General features: G+C 39.6%; 1 protein-coding gene across 3 annotated transcripts in view; it reads right to left on the bottom strand.

Annotated features, from left to right (window-relative positions):
- Positions 1-14159, bottom strand: part of ABCB11 (ATP binding cassette subfamily B member 11) — a 79197-nt gene extending 65038 nt beyond the window's left edge. For all 3 annotated transcript variants that reach the window (XM_070423428.1, XM_070423430.1, XM_070423429.1), the window contains exons 1-4: positions 14081-14159; positions 12546-12567; positions 9521-9572; positions 8476-8714 (exon numbers count right to left, since the gene is read on the bottom strand). In XM_070423428.1, the coding sequence (XP_070279529.1) occupies positions 8476-8714; positions 9521-9572; positions 12546-12567; positions 14081-14156 (389 nt within the window). In that variant the 5' untranslated portion in view covers positions 14157-14159. The remainder of the gene's footprint in view (positions 1-8475; positions 8715-9520; positions 9573-12545; positions 12568-14080) is intronic.
- Between the last annotated feature and the right edge of the window lie 2434 nt (positions 14160-16593).

Raw genomic sequence — 16593 nt, 5'->3', positions numbered from 1 at the left:
AACATCCATGTCAGCTCTAAACTGAGCGTCACGATACGGCAGAAACGTGTTCATGTCCTAGCTTCAGGGTGTTGGAGGCTCTGTATTCCTTAACACAAGGGATATGTTGCCAGAACACCCACACATGAGCGTAGCATACTGCCAAAATGGCTACGTCTTACTTCCAGAGAATGCACAACCATTTTATTTCCACCCAGGAACTTACTTTTTGTTTATTTTTAATCAAACCTTTTATTTCGAGATAAGTATAGATGAGGATGCAATTGTGAGAAATATTACAGAGAGATTATGTATGCCCTTTTCCCAGTTTTCCCCCAGTGGTACATCTTGTGAAGCTATAGGACAGTATCACAATCAGGATGTTGAAATTGAGTAATTAAGATCAGGGCAGTCTCATTGCCACAAGGATTTATCATGCTGCCCTTTTATATGAAACCATGTTTTTATGTGGCCACTCCTCCCTTAACCACTGGCTACCACTAATCTGTTCTCTGTTGTTATAGTTTCATCATTGGAAGAATGTTCAATGGAATTACACAGAATGCAACCTTTTAGGATTGGGTTTTATTTCAATCAGCATAATTCCTTCAAGTTTCATCAACAGCCCATTCCTTTTTATTGTTAAGTAGTATTCCACGGTATAGATGAATTACAGTTAGTTTAACCCACTCACCTATTGAAGGGTGTCTGGGTTGTTTCCACTTTTGTCTATTACAAATAATGCTTCTATTTTTTACATTTAAGTTCATTTCTCTGAGACAAATCCCCAAGAGTAGAATTGCTGGGTCATATAATAGTTGCATGCCTAGCTTTTTAAAAATTGCCAAACAATTTTCTAGAGCGGCTGCCCCATTTTACATTCCCATCAAGGTATGGGTGATCCCGTTCCTCCACATCCTCACCAGCAGCTTGGTGTTATCACTATTTTTTATTTTAGTCATTCTGACAGATAAATACTGATTTCATTTTGATTTTAATTTGCATTCCCTAACCACTAGTGTGAACATCTTTTCATGAGCTCATTTCCCATCTTTATATCCTTAGTGAAATGTCTGTTTGTGTCTTTCCTCCACATTCTGAATTTTTTTTAACTATTGAGTTTTGCGAGTTGTTTAGTTATTCTAGATCCTAGTCCTTTGTTAGATATATGATTTGCAAATACATTCTCCCGGTCTGTAGTTTGTCTTTTCATTCTCTTAACAAGGTCTTTGTAAAAATTTTTATTTATTAATTTTGAGAGAGACCTATTTTTGCACTCATTGGTTGATTTTTCTATGTGCCCTGACCAGGGATTGAACCCAGAGCCTTGTCATACTGAACAGTGCTCTAACCAACTGAGCTACCTAGCCAGGGCAGTTAACATGGTCTTTTGTAAAGCAAAGTTTTTAATTTTGATGAAGTCCAATTTATCAAATTTTATCTTTATGGATTATTTTTGGTGTCAAGCCTAAGCACTCTTTCTCTAGCCATAGAAAATGCTCTCCAATATATTTTTCTAAAATTTTACAGTTTATTTTTTACATTTAAGGTCATAATCCATTTTGAGCTAATTTCTGAATATGTTTATATTTGGGATGTCCAATTACTTCCCCACCACTTAATAAAAATTTTATCTTTCCCACCTTTGTCAACAAACAGTTGGCCATATTTGCATGGGTTTGCATTCTCTATTCTGTTCCTCTGTCAATATCATACTGCCCTGATTATTATGGCTATATGATATGACTTAAAATTGGGTATATTGTTTTCTCACATTTCATTCTTCTTTCTGAAAATTGTTTTAGATATTCTAGTTCTTTTGCCTTTTCATGTACATTTTAGAGTTATCTTGTTTGTATCTATAAAAAATCTTAGTTAGATTTTGATAGAAATTGTATTAAACATGTATATAAATTTGGGAAAATTGACATTGTTACTGTACTGAATCTTCCAATTGATTAACACAGTAAGTGTCTCCATTTATTTTGGTCTTCTTTTATTTCTTTTATCAGCATTTTGCAGTTCTCAGCATACAAATCCTGTACATGTTTTGCTAGGTTTACACAAGTAAAAGTTACATAAGTAAAAGTTTTTAAGTAGTTATAAGCATTATATTTTGAATTTTGGTACCCACATTTTTGTTGCTAGTATATAGAAATACTATTGAATTTTGTATTTTATCTGTATTCTAAGTCCTTGTTGAACTCATTTATTGGTTCTAGGAGATTTTTGTAGATTCTTCGGGATTGTCTGTGTTGAAAATCATGTCATCTTCCAACAAAGATATCTGTAATTCTTCCTTTACATCTTCGAATATTTAATTGTAGTAAAGAAAAAAACCATAAAATTTTCTACCTTAACCGTTGTTGAATGTACAGTTTAGTAGTGTTAAGTATTATATCAATATTTTTTTTACCTCTTTCCTTCCTTATTGCACAAGCTAGAACTATCTTAAATAATAGAAGTGAGAGCATATATTCTTGCCTTATTTCCAGTCTTAAGGGGAAGGTACACAATCTTTCAATATTAAGTATAATGTTAACTGTTGGATTTTTTGTAGATGCTCTTTTTTAAAGGGGGGGTTTGCTTTTGTTCTTTTCATCACGAATAGATGTTGAAATTTTCAAATGCTTTTTCTCATCTATGGAGGTGATCATGTGGTTTTATTTATTAGCCTGTTAACATGGTAGATAACATTGATTGTTTTTTCAAATATTGAAACAGCTTTGTTTCTCTAGAATAGAGCCCATTTGCTTATGGTGTATAATTTTTTTTGGTATATTGCCGAATTCTATTTGTTAATATTTTGTTAAGATTTGGCATCTATATTCATGAGAGTATAGTCATGTATAGTTTTCTTTTTTGTAATATTTTTGCCTGGTTTGGGTATCAGTATAATATCCTACATAATAAAAGGCTGATATGCAAATAGACCGAATGGCAGAACAACCAGAACAATCAAACAACCGAACAACCGGTCGCTATTATGTGTGTTGACCAACAGGGGGCATGCGAGGAATATGGCAGGAGTCAGCCTCAGTGGGATGGTGTGAGAGGGGGCACCAGACCAAGGCAGGGTACTGGTCGCTGTTATCAGCGTAAGCCTCTGGTTGTTACTGAAAATTCTTTGCTCCTGCGCACACTGCGGTCCTGCCTGGCACTTGCACCTGCTGCCGGCACCAGCCCCACATTCATCCACTGCTAGTGCTAGAGCCACTGCTCACACCCACCGTTGGTGTCCGGCGACGGCCCTGATCGCTCGGCACCATCAGCGGTTGTGAGTGGCAGCTGACAGCCCTGTTCGCCCCTGATGGCTTCTCCACCTTCTCCTGCTCCTGAAGGGTGATTGGGGCAGTAGCTGGCACTCACACTTGCTGCTGGCACTGGCCCCAATCGCTCCTCACCTTCAGAGGGTGCAAGCAGGGCCAGTGTCAGTGCATGAGAGCAGCAGCGGCGGGAGCAAGGCTGCTGGCAGACAGAGGGCTGGGGGCCATGGCAGGAGTGGCTGGGTGGGTACGCAGAGGATGGGCCAAGACCCAGCTCTGTGCCTACTGCAGCCTCGTGGCCCACAGTTCCTTTCAAGGTGCATGAATTTGTGCACTGGGCCCCTAGTTAGCTTCATAAAATGAATTGGGATATGTTCCTTCCTTTTATTTGGAAAATAATGTATAAAATTGTGTTATTATTATTTAAGCATAGATAGAATTTTACAGTGAAAATGTATTGACCTGGAGGATCCTTTTTTGGAGTTTTTAAATTATAAATTCAATTTCCTTAATAGTTAAAACTATTCAAATTATTTATACCATATTGGATGAACTGTGGTAATTTGTATTTTCAATCAATGGGTTCATTTCTCCAAGTTGTCAAATTTAAGTGTGTAGACTTGTTTATAGTAGTTCGTTATTATCCTTTAGAACAGTGGTTCTCAATCTTCCTAATGCCGCGACCCTTTAATACACTTCCTCATGTTGTGGTGACCCCCAACCATAAAATTATTTTCATTGCTACTTCATAACTGTAATTTTTCTACTGTTATGAATCATAATGTAAGTGTCTGATAGGCAGGATGCATTTAGGCGACCCCTGTGAAAGGGTCGTTCGACCCCCAAAGGGGTCGCGACCCACATGTTGAGAACCACTGCTTTAGAAGATGTTAACAAGATCTGTAGTGATCCCATCTTTTATTCTTAATATTGGTAACTGTGTCTTCTCCCTTTTTTTTTTTTTTTTATCAGCCCTGCTAAAGGTTTGCTGATTTCAAAGGAACAGCTCTTTGTTTTATTGATTTCCTGTATTATTTTTCTGTTTGTTTTTTTAAAATCTTTGTTACTAGAGGCCCGGTGCAAGAAATTTGTGCATGGGGGTGTGTCCCTCAGCCTGGCCTGCACCCTCTCCAATCTGGGACCCCTCGGGGGACATCCCTCTCACAATTCGGGACTGCTGGCTCCTAACCGCTCGCCTGCCTGCCTGTCTGATTGCCCCTAACCACTTCTGCCTGCCAGCCTGATCACCCCTAACCACTCCCCTGCTGGCCTGATTGATGCCTAACTGCTCCCCTGCCGACCTGATTACCCCCAACCGCCCTCCCTTGCTGGCCCAATCGCTCCCAACTGCCCTGCCCTACAGGCCTTGTCACCCCAACTGCCCTCCTCTGCTGGCCTGATCTTGCCCCCAACACCCTCACCTGCTGGCCTGATGGCCCCCAACTCCCCTCCCTTGCCGGCCTGGTCCTCCCCAGCTGCCCTCCCCTGCAGGCCTGGTTGCACCCAACTGCCCTCCCCTCCAGGCCCAGTCATTCCCAACTGCCCTCCCCTGCCAGCCTGGTTGCCCCCAACTGCCCTCCCCTGCTGGCCTGTTCTCCCCAACTGCCCTCCTATGCTGGCCATCTTGTGGTGACCATCCTGTGACGGCCATCTTGTGGCAGCCATCTTGTGATGACATCGCACGACGCCACCTAGGCTTTTATTATATAGGATATTATCTCATCTGCTGGCTGTTTATCTTCACAAAGATAAACAAAATTAATAAACCTTCAGCTAGACTGACCAAGAAAAAAGTAGAGATGATTCAAATAGTTAAAGAAATGAAAGAGAGACATTACTACTGGTCTTCCAGCAATAAAAAGAATTATAAGCAAATACTTTGAACAACTGTATGCCAACAAGTTACATAATTTAGATGAAAGGCAAAAAAAAATCCTTAGAAAACACTAATCTGTACATGTTAAACAGGTGAATTATATGGTATCTGAATTGTATCTCAATAAAGCTGTTTTTAAGTGTGTGGTCTTAAAGTGTCTAAATTCAAAAGAGTGCTTAAATGCATAAGCTACATGTACATTGCTAAGAAAATAGACTGAAATCCAAGAGAAAATAGAGACTCAGATTTCTATATTAATGCATCCATATGTGGAGCAATTGAGGATAGTAACTTCCCAATGGCTTTGGTCATCAGCCTCCAAGAAGCCCCTAATGATTCTTATCTTCTGGTATTCACACTGTTTTGTGGTGCCCTCTCAAATTGTACTAGGGTTGGTCTGTGTGACCAACAGAATATGGCAGAAATGACGGCATGTCACTTCCATGATTTCATTAGCTTTTCAGAATTTATTTGCTCAGAATAATCAAACAGTAAAGTGAAAGACTGAAAGAAGATAAAAGAAGGGAAGTCCAAATATCAAAATGCAGTTTACTTCTATCCAATTAAAGTGTAAAAACCAATAAGTTAATCAGGAGGCCTAATGTTCTGTAATGTTTTTCAGCATTTTTCACTAAGAGCCATTTGAAAGGCTTTAGCCTATAAATTCCATCCAATAAATTACAATTGGTATGTGGAAACCAATATAATGAAAGAGAAGAACTAGCTCCTACTATTAAACATGCATGCTTATGTTGATAAAATCATTGAGTCACCTTGTATAGTCCAAGACTGATAGACCTATTATAATAGGTGGAGAAATTGGACTTTTAATGATACACTTTTTCAAGAAAGCAAGTTGAAAGGAGTTGGGTAATTTGGGAGGCATATTAACTTCTTAGAGGGAGAAAAATGTCCTCTCCCTTCTCCTCTGTCCCACCCAACTCCATTTTCTTAGTGATCTTACTACATGAAAGCTAAACAAACATAGTAATTCAGAGGTGTAACAGTATTAATGTCAATGACCATAATAATTCACAATTAAAGTATTTAACTCGTCAAAGGAGTTCCTAGTAAAGAAATGGCCCAGGAAAGGTGTGGTCTGCACAATCTGAGTTATCATATGAATTTTTTTTTCATGTTTGGTATCATGTGGACTCACCTAAAGCCAGTGAGCTTCTGAAAACCACTATTTGCTTTTCACTATTTGCTCACCTTGAAGTACATGACCCAGTAATAGTGAATAAAGCCCGAATAATGGATAGCCACAGTGAATTCCTTTCTAATGGACGTTGGTGATGCAGAATAATGATAGATTCATTCTTTAATTCATCTAATAAATATTTACAAGCACTTGGTGTCATGGATATATCTCTAATTTTGATTTTTTTTTTTTTTTTTTGTAAATCCTCACCCAAGGATATTTTTCCATTGAGTTTTAGAGAGAGTAGAAGGGGGAGAGACACAGAAAGAAACATCAGTGTGAGAGAGACACACCAATTGGTTGCCTCTCATACCGCCCTGACAGGGGTCAGGGATCAAGCCTGCAACCAAAGTATGTACCCTCGATGGAATTGAACCAGGGACCCTTCAGTTCAAAGTCCAACACTATCCACTGAGCCAAATCAGCCAGGGCAATTTTGGCCTTTCTAATAGTTATTTCCAAATTTTAAAACATTATAAGATATACTTTTAGGAATTTTCTCTTGAAAAAATTTATCTTCATGATTGTTATTAAGGATTTGGGTCTATTTACATTATAAAGAAGTCTTAATGCATTTTTTTTTCCAAAAGGGGGAGTAATTAACTTAACATTTTGTAGTCATTTCATTCTGTAAAAAGCAGTTCATCTCTGTCCTCCAATGTAAATGAAAGACTTAAAAGATAGTCACTGGAAATAGGCACTCTTTCATACAAACTGTTCTGAGTCTTACTTCTAAATTTAGAAAAAAAAAATATATATATATTAGAAAATGTATTTCTAATGAGTAAGTTTAGTATTTTTCAAAGGGTACTTCCGCATACTGTATGTTATCCTATACTTTTCTATCAAGTACTAACTGGTTTTCAACTACGTATTTATTTGAATGGTCATTGATTTAATGATGGTTTCAGAGATAAGAACCATGACTCTTAAAATAACCACTGTATCCTTGATGCTTACACAAGTTTCTGGTACATAGTTGGTGTTCAAAAATTTTTGGTTAAATAGGTGAATGAATAAAATGCTCTAAGAGTAGATAATGTCATGGAAAGAGTGTTTTATAAGGGTTTTTCATAATCTGGAATCAAGCCTGTTAAAAGCTTTTTAAATGAAGGTAAAACATATAAATTCACTTAGGAAAGCCATTCCAAGTGTCTTTCTAGCCAGGTTGTGCCCTGCCTTTGGTTCTTAAACCTAAGCATGTGGGTTCACATGTGCAAACGACCTTGTTCTGTCCCTGAGGCAGTGTGAGGCAGGCTGCAAAGTCCAAAACAGTGAGTCAACCTGTGTACTCTAACTCCACTGATTACCAGGCAGCTATTGGGATTACCACAAAGAAAACAGTAGTAGCACAGCCAGCTCTGGCTAATCCTGCATGGCTTTTTTCTGTTCATGACACCATACCACTCTTCCATAGAAATTCAACTACTAACTGAGACCAGCGGCCCCTACTCCAAGGCCTCTGGCATAGTAATAAAATTCCCATTATACGGGAAACGCTGGGGATCTAGTGGATCATTAGCCATGGCCACAGAAGCTAAGGAATGGACGAGAGCTAGAAAAAAAGGAAAGGAAGTCTTGTATATAAGACATGACATAGGACTAAAGTAAAATCCATGGGTCATTTCCTTTTGGTATTAAGTATTGGTAGCCCCATTCTCAAACATATACACTAAAAAGTGGTTAAATTTTGATGATGCATTTAATGGGCAATTTCCAAATATGTTTTTTGTTAGGATTTTTTTTTTATATTTTTATTAATTTTTTACAGAGAGGAAGGGAGAGAGATAGAGAGTTAGAAACATCGATGAGAGAGAAACATCGACCAGCTGCCTCCTGCACACTCCCCACTGGGGATGTGCCCGCAACCCAGGTACATGCCCTTGACCGGAATCGAACCCGTGACCCCTCAGTCCGCAGGCCGACGCTCTATCCACTGAGCCAAACCGGTCTCGGCTATTTTTTTTGTTAGGATTTTAAAACCTGGTAAGCTAGGAGAACCTCAGGGCAGAGTAATTTGTAGAAATGTGGGTAAATTTATGTTTCTGTGTACTCTATATTAGATACCATTCCAGCTCAGTCAATATGTTCCCTTTACACATTTTGAATCACAGTTTAAGATGTGAACAAAAAAGTAAAAAATAGCAGCCTACCCACAAGGCATCCCATTTGTCACGTTCTGGTTGAGGGAGCTGTTGGTCCACACGATGGTGTTGTTTACACATGCTTTTCCAGGGATCTGGAGTTCTTGTAATTCAGTTTCGTAGTCAATAAAAACATCTGTCATGGTGCCAAAAATGAGTAGCACGCCTGGATGGGCTAGTCCATGGAGAAATGCACATAAACCTCCCACAAACATCAGCCAAATGTCAGTCGTTGAAGAAAATCGAAACTTGAAAAACAAAGGATTCAGAGATCATCTATGGGTGAAAAGCAGGAGAGGTAGGAGGACTATTTAATTTTAGTTACTAGATTCTGATAAATAGTATTCAACACCAAATTTTGTGGGATCATCATACTGAACAACAGAGTTCTCACTAATTATTTAAAAATGAATGGTATAGCAGTTATCTAAAACAAGACTCTTACATTGTCAGTCCATGTTATTTCATTCCTGATCTCTGAATTCACTTTCTTTATCTCAAGAACTGACTTTATTAGTCTTATTACCAATTGAAAGAAACCAACTTAGCTATTTGTCCACAACTTATGAGGGAAAGAGTCACTGGCACTTATACCATTGCCATGTATATATACTACGTAGGACATTCAGCAATAACATACATTGGCTCCTAGAACTGATAATGGCAACGAAGAGTACCTATTTGTGCCTAGAAATGCCTCCACCATGAACAATTTGGAGAAAATACTTATACTATTTCTAAAGTCTTGTCATATGAATAAATATGCACAATATGATTTCTGTGATGATTTTTCTTACTAAAATGATAATTATAAACTTAGTGATTATTTTCCAGGACACTTTTCTGATCTACTGAGTAAGATTCGTGTGTTTAATCAGCAATACATTTCTAATTGCTAGTCAGCATGTTATCACCTAGACAACGTTTATGACTGAAAAAGTAATCACTGTAGTTAAAAAACCTGCCAATATGACTAAAGATTTAACACTTCCTCCATGATCTGAAAGATTCATAGTTACAAAGCCTATGTCATAAGTCAGCACAGTCTTATTACCAATTGGAAGAAGCCAACTGGACTGCTGTCACCTTTCTTCTCATTTTGTAACCTGAAGAGAGAAAATAGGGATTTACAGACCATCCTTCCCAAACAATGAGAAATTCTCCCTAGGTGGTGATTCAATGAGTCATTTTTTAGCAAGAAAAAAAGCTCCCTCTGGTTGAGAAATTCTTGCCAAACCTGGTATCTTAAAAACAAGCTTTTATTCTTCAGATTTACCTCTTATAGAGATTTCAGTATAACTATATCTCATGTTCAGGAGAGATTCATTGATGTTTTTCACTGAGAGAAAATAAAAAGTATTCCATACTCTCATTTATACTAATAAATAACTATTAGAGTTCGGCCTTAACCCTAGATCTATTTCTTTTTTAAAACATTTATTTATGTATTTATTTATCTTTATTGTTGACAGTATTACAGATGTTCCCCATTATCCCCCCCCCTCCCTTTTTTGCCCAACTCCACACAAGCTCCATCCCACCCCAGGCCTTCCCCACAATATTGTCTGTGTCCATGGGTTATGCATATATGAATATATCTTCTTTGGTTAATTTTTTCCCATTCCCCCCAACCCTCTTCCCACTGAAATCTGTTATTCTGTTCCACTGGACCTATTTTGTTTGTCAGTTTATTTTGTTCATTAGGTTCCACATATAAGTGAGATAATGTGATATGGACCTATTTCCTTGTGGTTGGATTACCTGATTTAAAACTTCCTTCTAGCACTTAAAACATTTTACAACTACTTAAATAGTGTTGATGTGATGAAAAATTTCCCTTAAACTTCCATATTTCCCATTAAATTATATTTCCTTAGTATTTCTTATTCATTTTATTTCTCAGAAAGTTATACTTAACCCATCTTTGACCTTCTCACTCCAAGGAACTCTGCTTCAGCTGAGTCATTCATTCATTCATGGATACACCCTGGACCTTGCCTTCACCAGGAACTACTCTACTCCATCGCATACTGGGACAGCCCGGGCATCTTGTTTCCTCACTTCCTTCTCCCTTCCACAACTATTTGTCATCTCACGTGAGACATGCAGTCCCTTAAATCCTCCATTTACTTATAATTAACTGCTAAACCTCATACAGATTTTGCTTCCTTCCCCATGCATTCCCAGGTCCCACTGCCTGCCAGTTGAACCACACTCTCAAGATCAGCCTCAATCATTTCCCCCAAAACCTTCCTTGGAAACTTCATCCCTGCATCCATCCAGCATGTTTGCCATCTTCTCCTGTAGCCAGGCTGCTGGGCTGGCTGGAGACAAGATCTCCACCAGGTGGGCTGATGCCAACATTTCATGCCCTGCCTCGCATTTGGTTACCCTGAGTTTCCCTTCCAGCTCAGAGTAGAATCCCAAGTCCTTGGTGAAACATTCAAGGCCCTCCATGGTCTGGCCAACTGGTTCTCTGACCTTGTCTCCTCTTACTGCATGCCAGGTCTTGTCACCTGAGCCCTCTGGCCTCTTTCCTGACCTTTGTCCACGCCAAGTTTGTTTCCTCCTCTGAGCATTTGCACTTGCAATTTTCTCCCCCCAGAATGCGGTTTTATCTATGTGGTCAATTCTCTCTCCTTCTTCAGACCTTCCTCATAAGTCACCTTCTCTCTCAATGGGGCCTTTTCTGGACAAAGTTGGTAAAATTTCAACTTTCCCCCACATCATTTCATAACTCCATTCCATGTTTACTTTTTCCTTTGTAGAAAGAAACTGATAGATTATCACTAGCTACCATGCTACATATTTTACTTACGGTGTTTATGATATCTCCCTCACTAAGATGTAAGTTGAAAGCTCCTCAAGGGCAGAATTTTTTTGCCCAATTTGTTCTTTTCTGTACCTCAGCACTAATTTTAATGCCTGACATCTAGTAGGCACTCAATATTTGTGAAATGAATGAATGAGAATGGTCTCCAACCTTAGCTCATGTACTTTATCTCTCTAGAGATTGCTCTTGTGCCCCCCAGCAGCTTTATCAAACTTTCACTCTTATATTCTCATTCTACATTATTACATCTCCTCTGAAAACCAAAGAAGAAAAAAAGGAAAGAAAGAGAAAAAAACTTATAGATACTGACAATAGAGTGGTGATTGCAGAGGGATGAAGGGAGGAGAAGGAGGGCATAGGGGGGCATAAATGGTGATGGACAAAACTTTACTTGGGGTGGTGAACACATAGTATGGTATATACTAACAGATGTGTTATGGAATTGTGCACCTGAAACCTGTATAATTTTATTAACCAGGTCATCCCAATAAATTCAATTTTAAAAAGAGTAAACTGAAAAAAATGTATAAATAAAAATAGAAAACAATTCATTCAAACTTCCTGGTCATTCTCTCATTGCTTTTCAGCACATTCACACCCATTTTCATCTCTTTCCCACCCAGTGTGATTCTTCTAGGCCCAGGCTAGTCCTACCACTCCTAGTCCAAGTAATGTTACCACACCCAACACCTCCCTCTGCCATGAATTACTTACTTAAAATTTCTTAAATACCTTCAACCTCTCCCTTCCTACCACCTCTATTTCAGAAACTTGCCTGGCACCTCCCAAATGTCTTCTAAATTAGACTCCATCTAATTTTACCGTCATGCCAATGTATGATTAACTAAAATTTATTTTATATGAGAATTTAAACTCTTAAACTAAAGAGGAATAAGTAACAATTAAGTTTTAAGTATCTGCTATTTGCTTGTGGAAGAATTTGGGCCTGGGAACCTCCCCTGTACTCACAAAATCATACTTGTACACCTTTCCTACTGTTTAGGTTGGAAATTCTGTGCTTTTCCTGAATACACAGGGGAGATTTAGACCTAGTCTAGAGGGATATTCCAAAAGGTTTTTGAAATCAAATTATAATAATGTTTTAAAAAGAAAAATAATGGATTATTTATACCATTTTATAGGAAGTGCAATGTACTTAAAAATATTTCCTCTGCTTTGTGCCTATCATAAGAATATTTTGAAGTTATTCTAGAAAAAAAAATGCATTGTTGAAATAGTCACTTACCGTGAATTCTTCTCATTGTTATCTGTCAGAATAAAAACAATGCACAAGGCAGTTAATAATGACTAAATGCAACATAATCATTTACAATTTTACTCTAGAAAAGCACCATTCCTATAAATTATTTTTTACTCATGTAACATAGCAAAATGATTATTTGCTTTTTCTCCTTTTTTATTCTCTCTCTCTCTCTCTCTCTCTCTCTCTCTCTATATATATATATATATATATATATATATATATCGAAGATGTTCTTTCAGGATTAGGACTGCAAGCTTGATTACATCTCTGCATGACTTTTCTTCAGGATATGAAATATTTGTATCTTCTGAATATCAACTAGAGACCAACATTTCTAAACTAGATGAAGAAAATAGGATTTTTTATATTTATTTATTATTTGGTTCTTTAGAAACATCAGAATTTACCCACTTAGAATTTACACCACAAATTACCCAGACTGTATAATGCTGTTGCCACCTGCATGCCAGTAGAAGCCGTGGGATTGAGCTGCACATTACTTTCCCAGCACAGGTCAGAGCAGATGGAGGGTAGGAAGCAAAAGGGTCTGAGTAGGGAAACCATAGGGAAAGGAACCCAAGGTGCTAACTAATGTCAACCATTACCATGGAGCAGCACATCCTGATCCTCCTGGCATGTTAATTTAATTTAATTTAATTTAATTTAATCAAGAGTTAAGTGGCATTATAGTATAGATAGAGATTAATATCTTAGGTTTGGGAATTAGACAGAACTGGGTTAGGATTATGGCTCCATTATGAGTCATGTGATCTTTGCCAAGTTTTAAAAAGTGTATTCAAGTCTTAGTTTCTTGTCCTATAAAGTCATAAGATTGGTTTAAAACAATAAGACTTGCCTGACCGGCGTGGCTCAGTGGTTGAGCATGCACCTATGAACCAGGAGGTCATGGTTCGATTTCTGGACAGGGCATATGCCCAATTTGTGGACTCAATCCCCAGGAGGGGGCATGCAGGAGGCAGCTGATCAATGATTCTCATCATTGATGTTTCTGTCTCCCTCCCTCTCCCTTCCTCTCTCTGAAATCAATAAAAACACATTTCTTAAAAAATGATAAAACAGTAAAACTTGCTTAGAATCATCGGTGCTCACTACATGCTAGGTGCTAGCCCTTTCCCATTCTGCCAGCACAGTCGTGGTGCAGTTCCTCTTGGGAAGCAGTGCTCACTGAATAATTACTGCTATAACTAACTATAACAATACATGAATAGAGGTAATAATCATAGCCAATGCTGGAACAACCCTACTCTGCCTAGGAAACAGATATTAATAGATACTTCCTTCACCCATACTTTATGCATCTTTACCTTAACACTTTCAGACATTCCATTACATGGATTCTAGGGAGAACCACCCATTCATATGTGGGAAACATGTTCAGTGATAGTTCTAAATATTGTTGATGATTTGTCTCTGCCCCTTGAAACCGCACTAGTTTGCTCCTCTTTTGTTCTAAACTGTCACTGTACAACAGGCCGTGAGAGAAAAGGGCCACTTACATGATCCATCTGACTCAAAACCATGATTCTCCTCTCCAAATTTCTTCACACTGCGAAGAATTACTGAGTCAGACATGGTAATTGCAATCTGCAGCCAGTAACCCTATAAAACAAAATAGAAGCATGATCTCTTTTTTAACCAAAGTACCAAATGTGCCTTCAGCAATTCTGTACATTAGGTTTCACATTAGGTTTGCTTACATTTTCCTTCTCTCTGAATGCAATGATTTTTGTGATCTCTATTTTCTATTAAAAAGTAATATTCTCAGACAAAAATTTATGCACAGAATAGATTTCTATCCTCATAGCATCACCATGCTCTTCAGCCAAAACCACCAGGAATACACCTGTAGTAGAAGAATCTGGATGTATTACTTGTTGTAGTGAGAAAGAACAGATTGTGGTGGACTATGGGTGTCTCAGTAAGAGGGTTGTCAGGAATAACCAATTACAGGGCGTGAGCTTTAGTTAGATGATTTGGGAGAGAGTCCAATGAAGTGGGGTTTGCTCTAGATTGGAAGCTGTCAGAAAGCCAGAGTAATTTTATGGTTGGTTAAAGAAATGGCAGTCATTCATTTAGCAAGAGAGAGGGATGTTTGGTATTTTGTGGGTTTCACAGTGATCTTATTTTGTCCTGTTCTTAGACAAAATTATGAAATGGGCGTGTTTTTTCTCATTTTATCTTCAGACAAATGACCTTGCCTGAGGTTGATGGGATGGTTAATTTTATGTGTCTATTTAAGTGGACTAAGCGATACCTAATAGCTAATAAAACATTATTTTTGGGTGTGTCTGTGAGGGTGTTTCCAGAAGAGATTATCATTTGAATCAGTAGAAAATCTCCCTCACCAATGTAGATGGGCATCATTCATTCAATCCTTTGAGGGCTTGAACAGAACAAAAAAGAAGAGAAACTGAGGGTATAGAAACTGAATAGACATTTTTCCAAACCTACTTTTGACTTTATATATATATACTAGAGGCCCGGTGCACAGATTCAAGCACCGGTAGGGTCCCTCAGCCCGGCCTCCGGAAATTGGGCCAAAACTGGCTCTCTGACATCCTCCAAGGGGTCCCAGATTGCGAGAGGGTGGTTCTCAGTTGATGCACCCCAGAATCAGGCTCCTTCCTCTCTGGTTCCAGGTGCATCACCCGAGAATGGCAGGCCAGCTACGGAATATCTGGGGCTATTCTTTCCTTTCCTTGTTTTCTTTTTCAGCATTCAGTGCATCACTCTGAACTTTGAAAGTCCACTGTTCCCTTTGGATATACCAAGGAGCCATCCTTCAGAAGATGTATACTCTCCATTGCAACAAGGCATGCATTGCATAACATTTGACTGTTGCTCAATAGAAATGGAGGCTAGATGCCTTATCTCTGGCCAGTTTAGAAATGGCAATGATGACTTTTGAAAGCCATTGTGCTGAAAATGTTAATTGCTTGCATGCACCCACAAAGACAGTGGCAATTTTTGTGACGCCAAGTTTGGGAAAATGCAATGAGATAACAAAATTACTAGAAAGAATAAACAAGGCCTTGCTTGTGATATTTTCCAGAAAAGGCAATGTTTCCAGAATTAGATGTTACATGAATTGCTTCATCTATATATATAAAAAGCCAGCAACCAGAATGCCTTAACGACCAGAACAACCGGTCACTATGACACCCACTGCAGCCAGTGAACTGGCCTGATTGAGGGGTGGGGCTGGTGGCCAACCTCCTGCGGCTCCTCCCCCAAGCTGGCCCCACCCCTGATCGGCTTCTCCCACCCCAATCAAGGGTGAGGAGGCCAGCCAAACCCCCAGGCCCTTCCCCCTGGCTGGCCCCGGCCCCGATGGGCCCCCACCACCCTGATTGGTCTGCAGCCCCTCCCCCTGGCTGGCCCACCCCTGATTGCCCCCCTACCCCAATAGGGGCAGGGCTAGCCAGCCAACCTCCTGCAGTCCCTCCCCCAACCTGGTCCCAACCCAGATCAGCCCCCCACCCTGATCAGAGGCAGGGCTGGCCGGCCAACCTCCCACAGCCCCTCCCCCAGCTGCTGACCCCAATCGGCCCCCCACCACCACCCACAGCCCCTCCCCACTGTCGCCCTACCCCCAATCAGCCCCCCCCCCCCACCCAAATTGGGGGCAGGGCCCACTGGCCAATCACCTGTGGCCCCTCCCCCAAGCTGGCCAACCTCCCGCTGTCTCCTCCTCTTCTGGACAGGCCCGGCTCCGATCCACCTCATGACTCAGGCAGAGGGGGGCACATGGGGGCCTGGGGGCCCAGGTGCTGCCCAGGGCCCAGAGGTCAGCTGAGACCTGCCCTTCCACACCAGATGCTCACGCTTCAATTGCCTGTCAGGCCTAGGGACCACACCAATGCACTAATTTCATGCACCGGGCCTCTAATTTATAATAAGAAAATTTTTCTTTAACCAACACAAAAGAACTCAGTGTTAAAAAATAAGATACTATGCTCTTTCTTTTTCACTCTGAATTTTTATGTAGTCCCCTAAAAATCTCTGGGAA

The sequence above is a fragment of the Myotis yumanensis genome, unplaced genomic scaffold (genome assembly GCF_028538775.1).
Source record: "Myotis yumanensis isolate MYYU_CA2020_CCGP unplaced genomic scaffold, mMyoYum1.0.hap1 SCAF_8, whole genome shotgun sequence".
Lineage (NCBI taxonomy): Eukaryota > Metazoa > Chordata > Mammalia > Chiroptera > Vespertilionidae > Myotis > Myotis yumanensis.
Note: the sequence above shows the minus strand (reverse complement) of the source record. Positions and strands in the feature narration are given on the sequence as shown.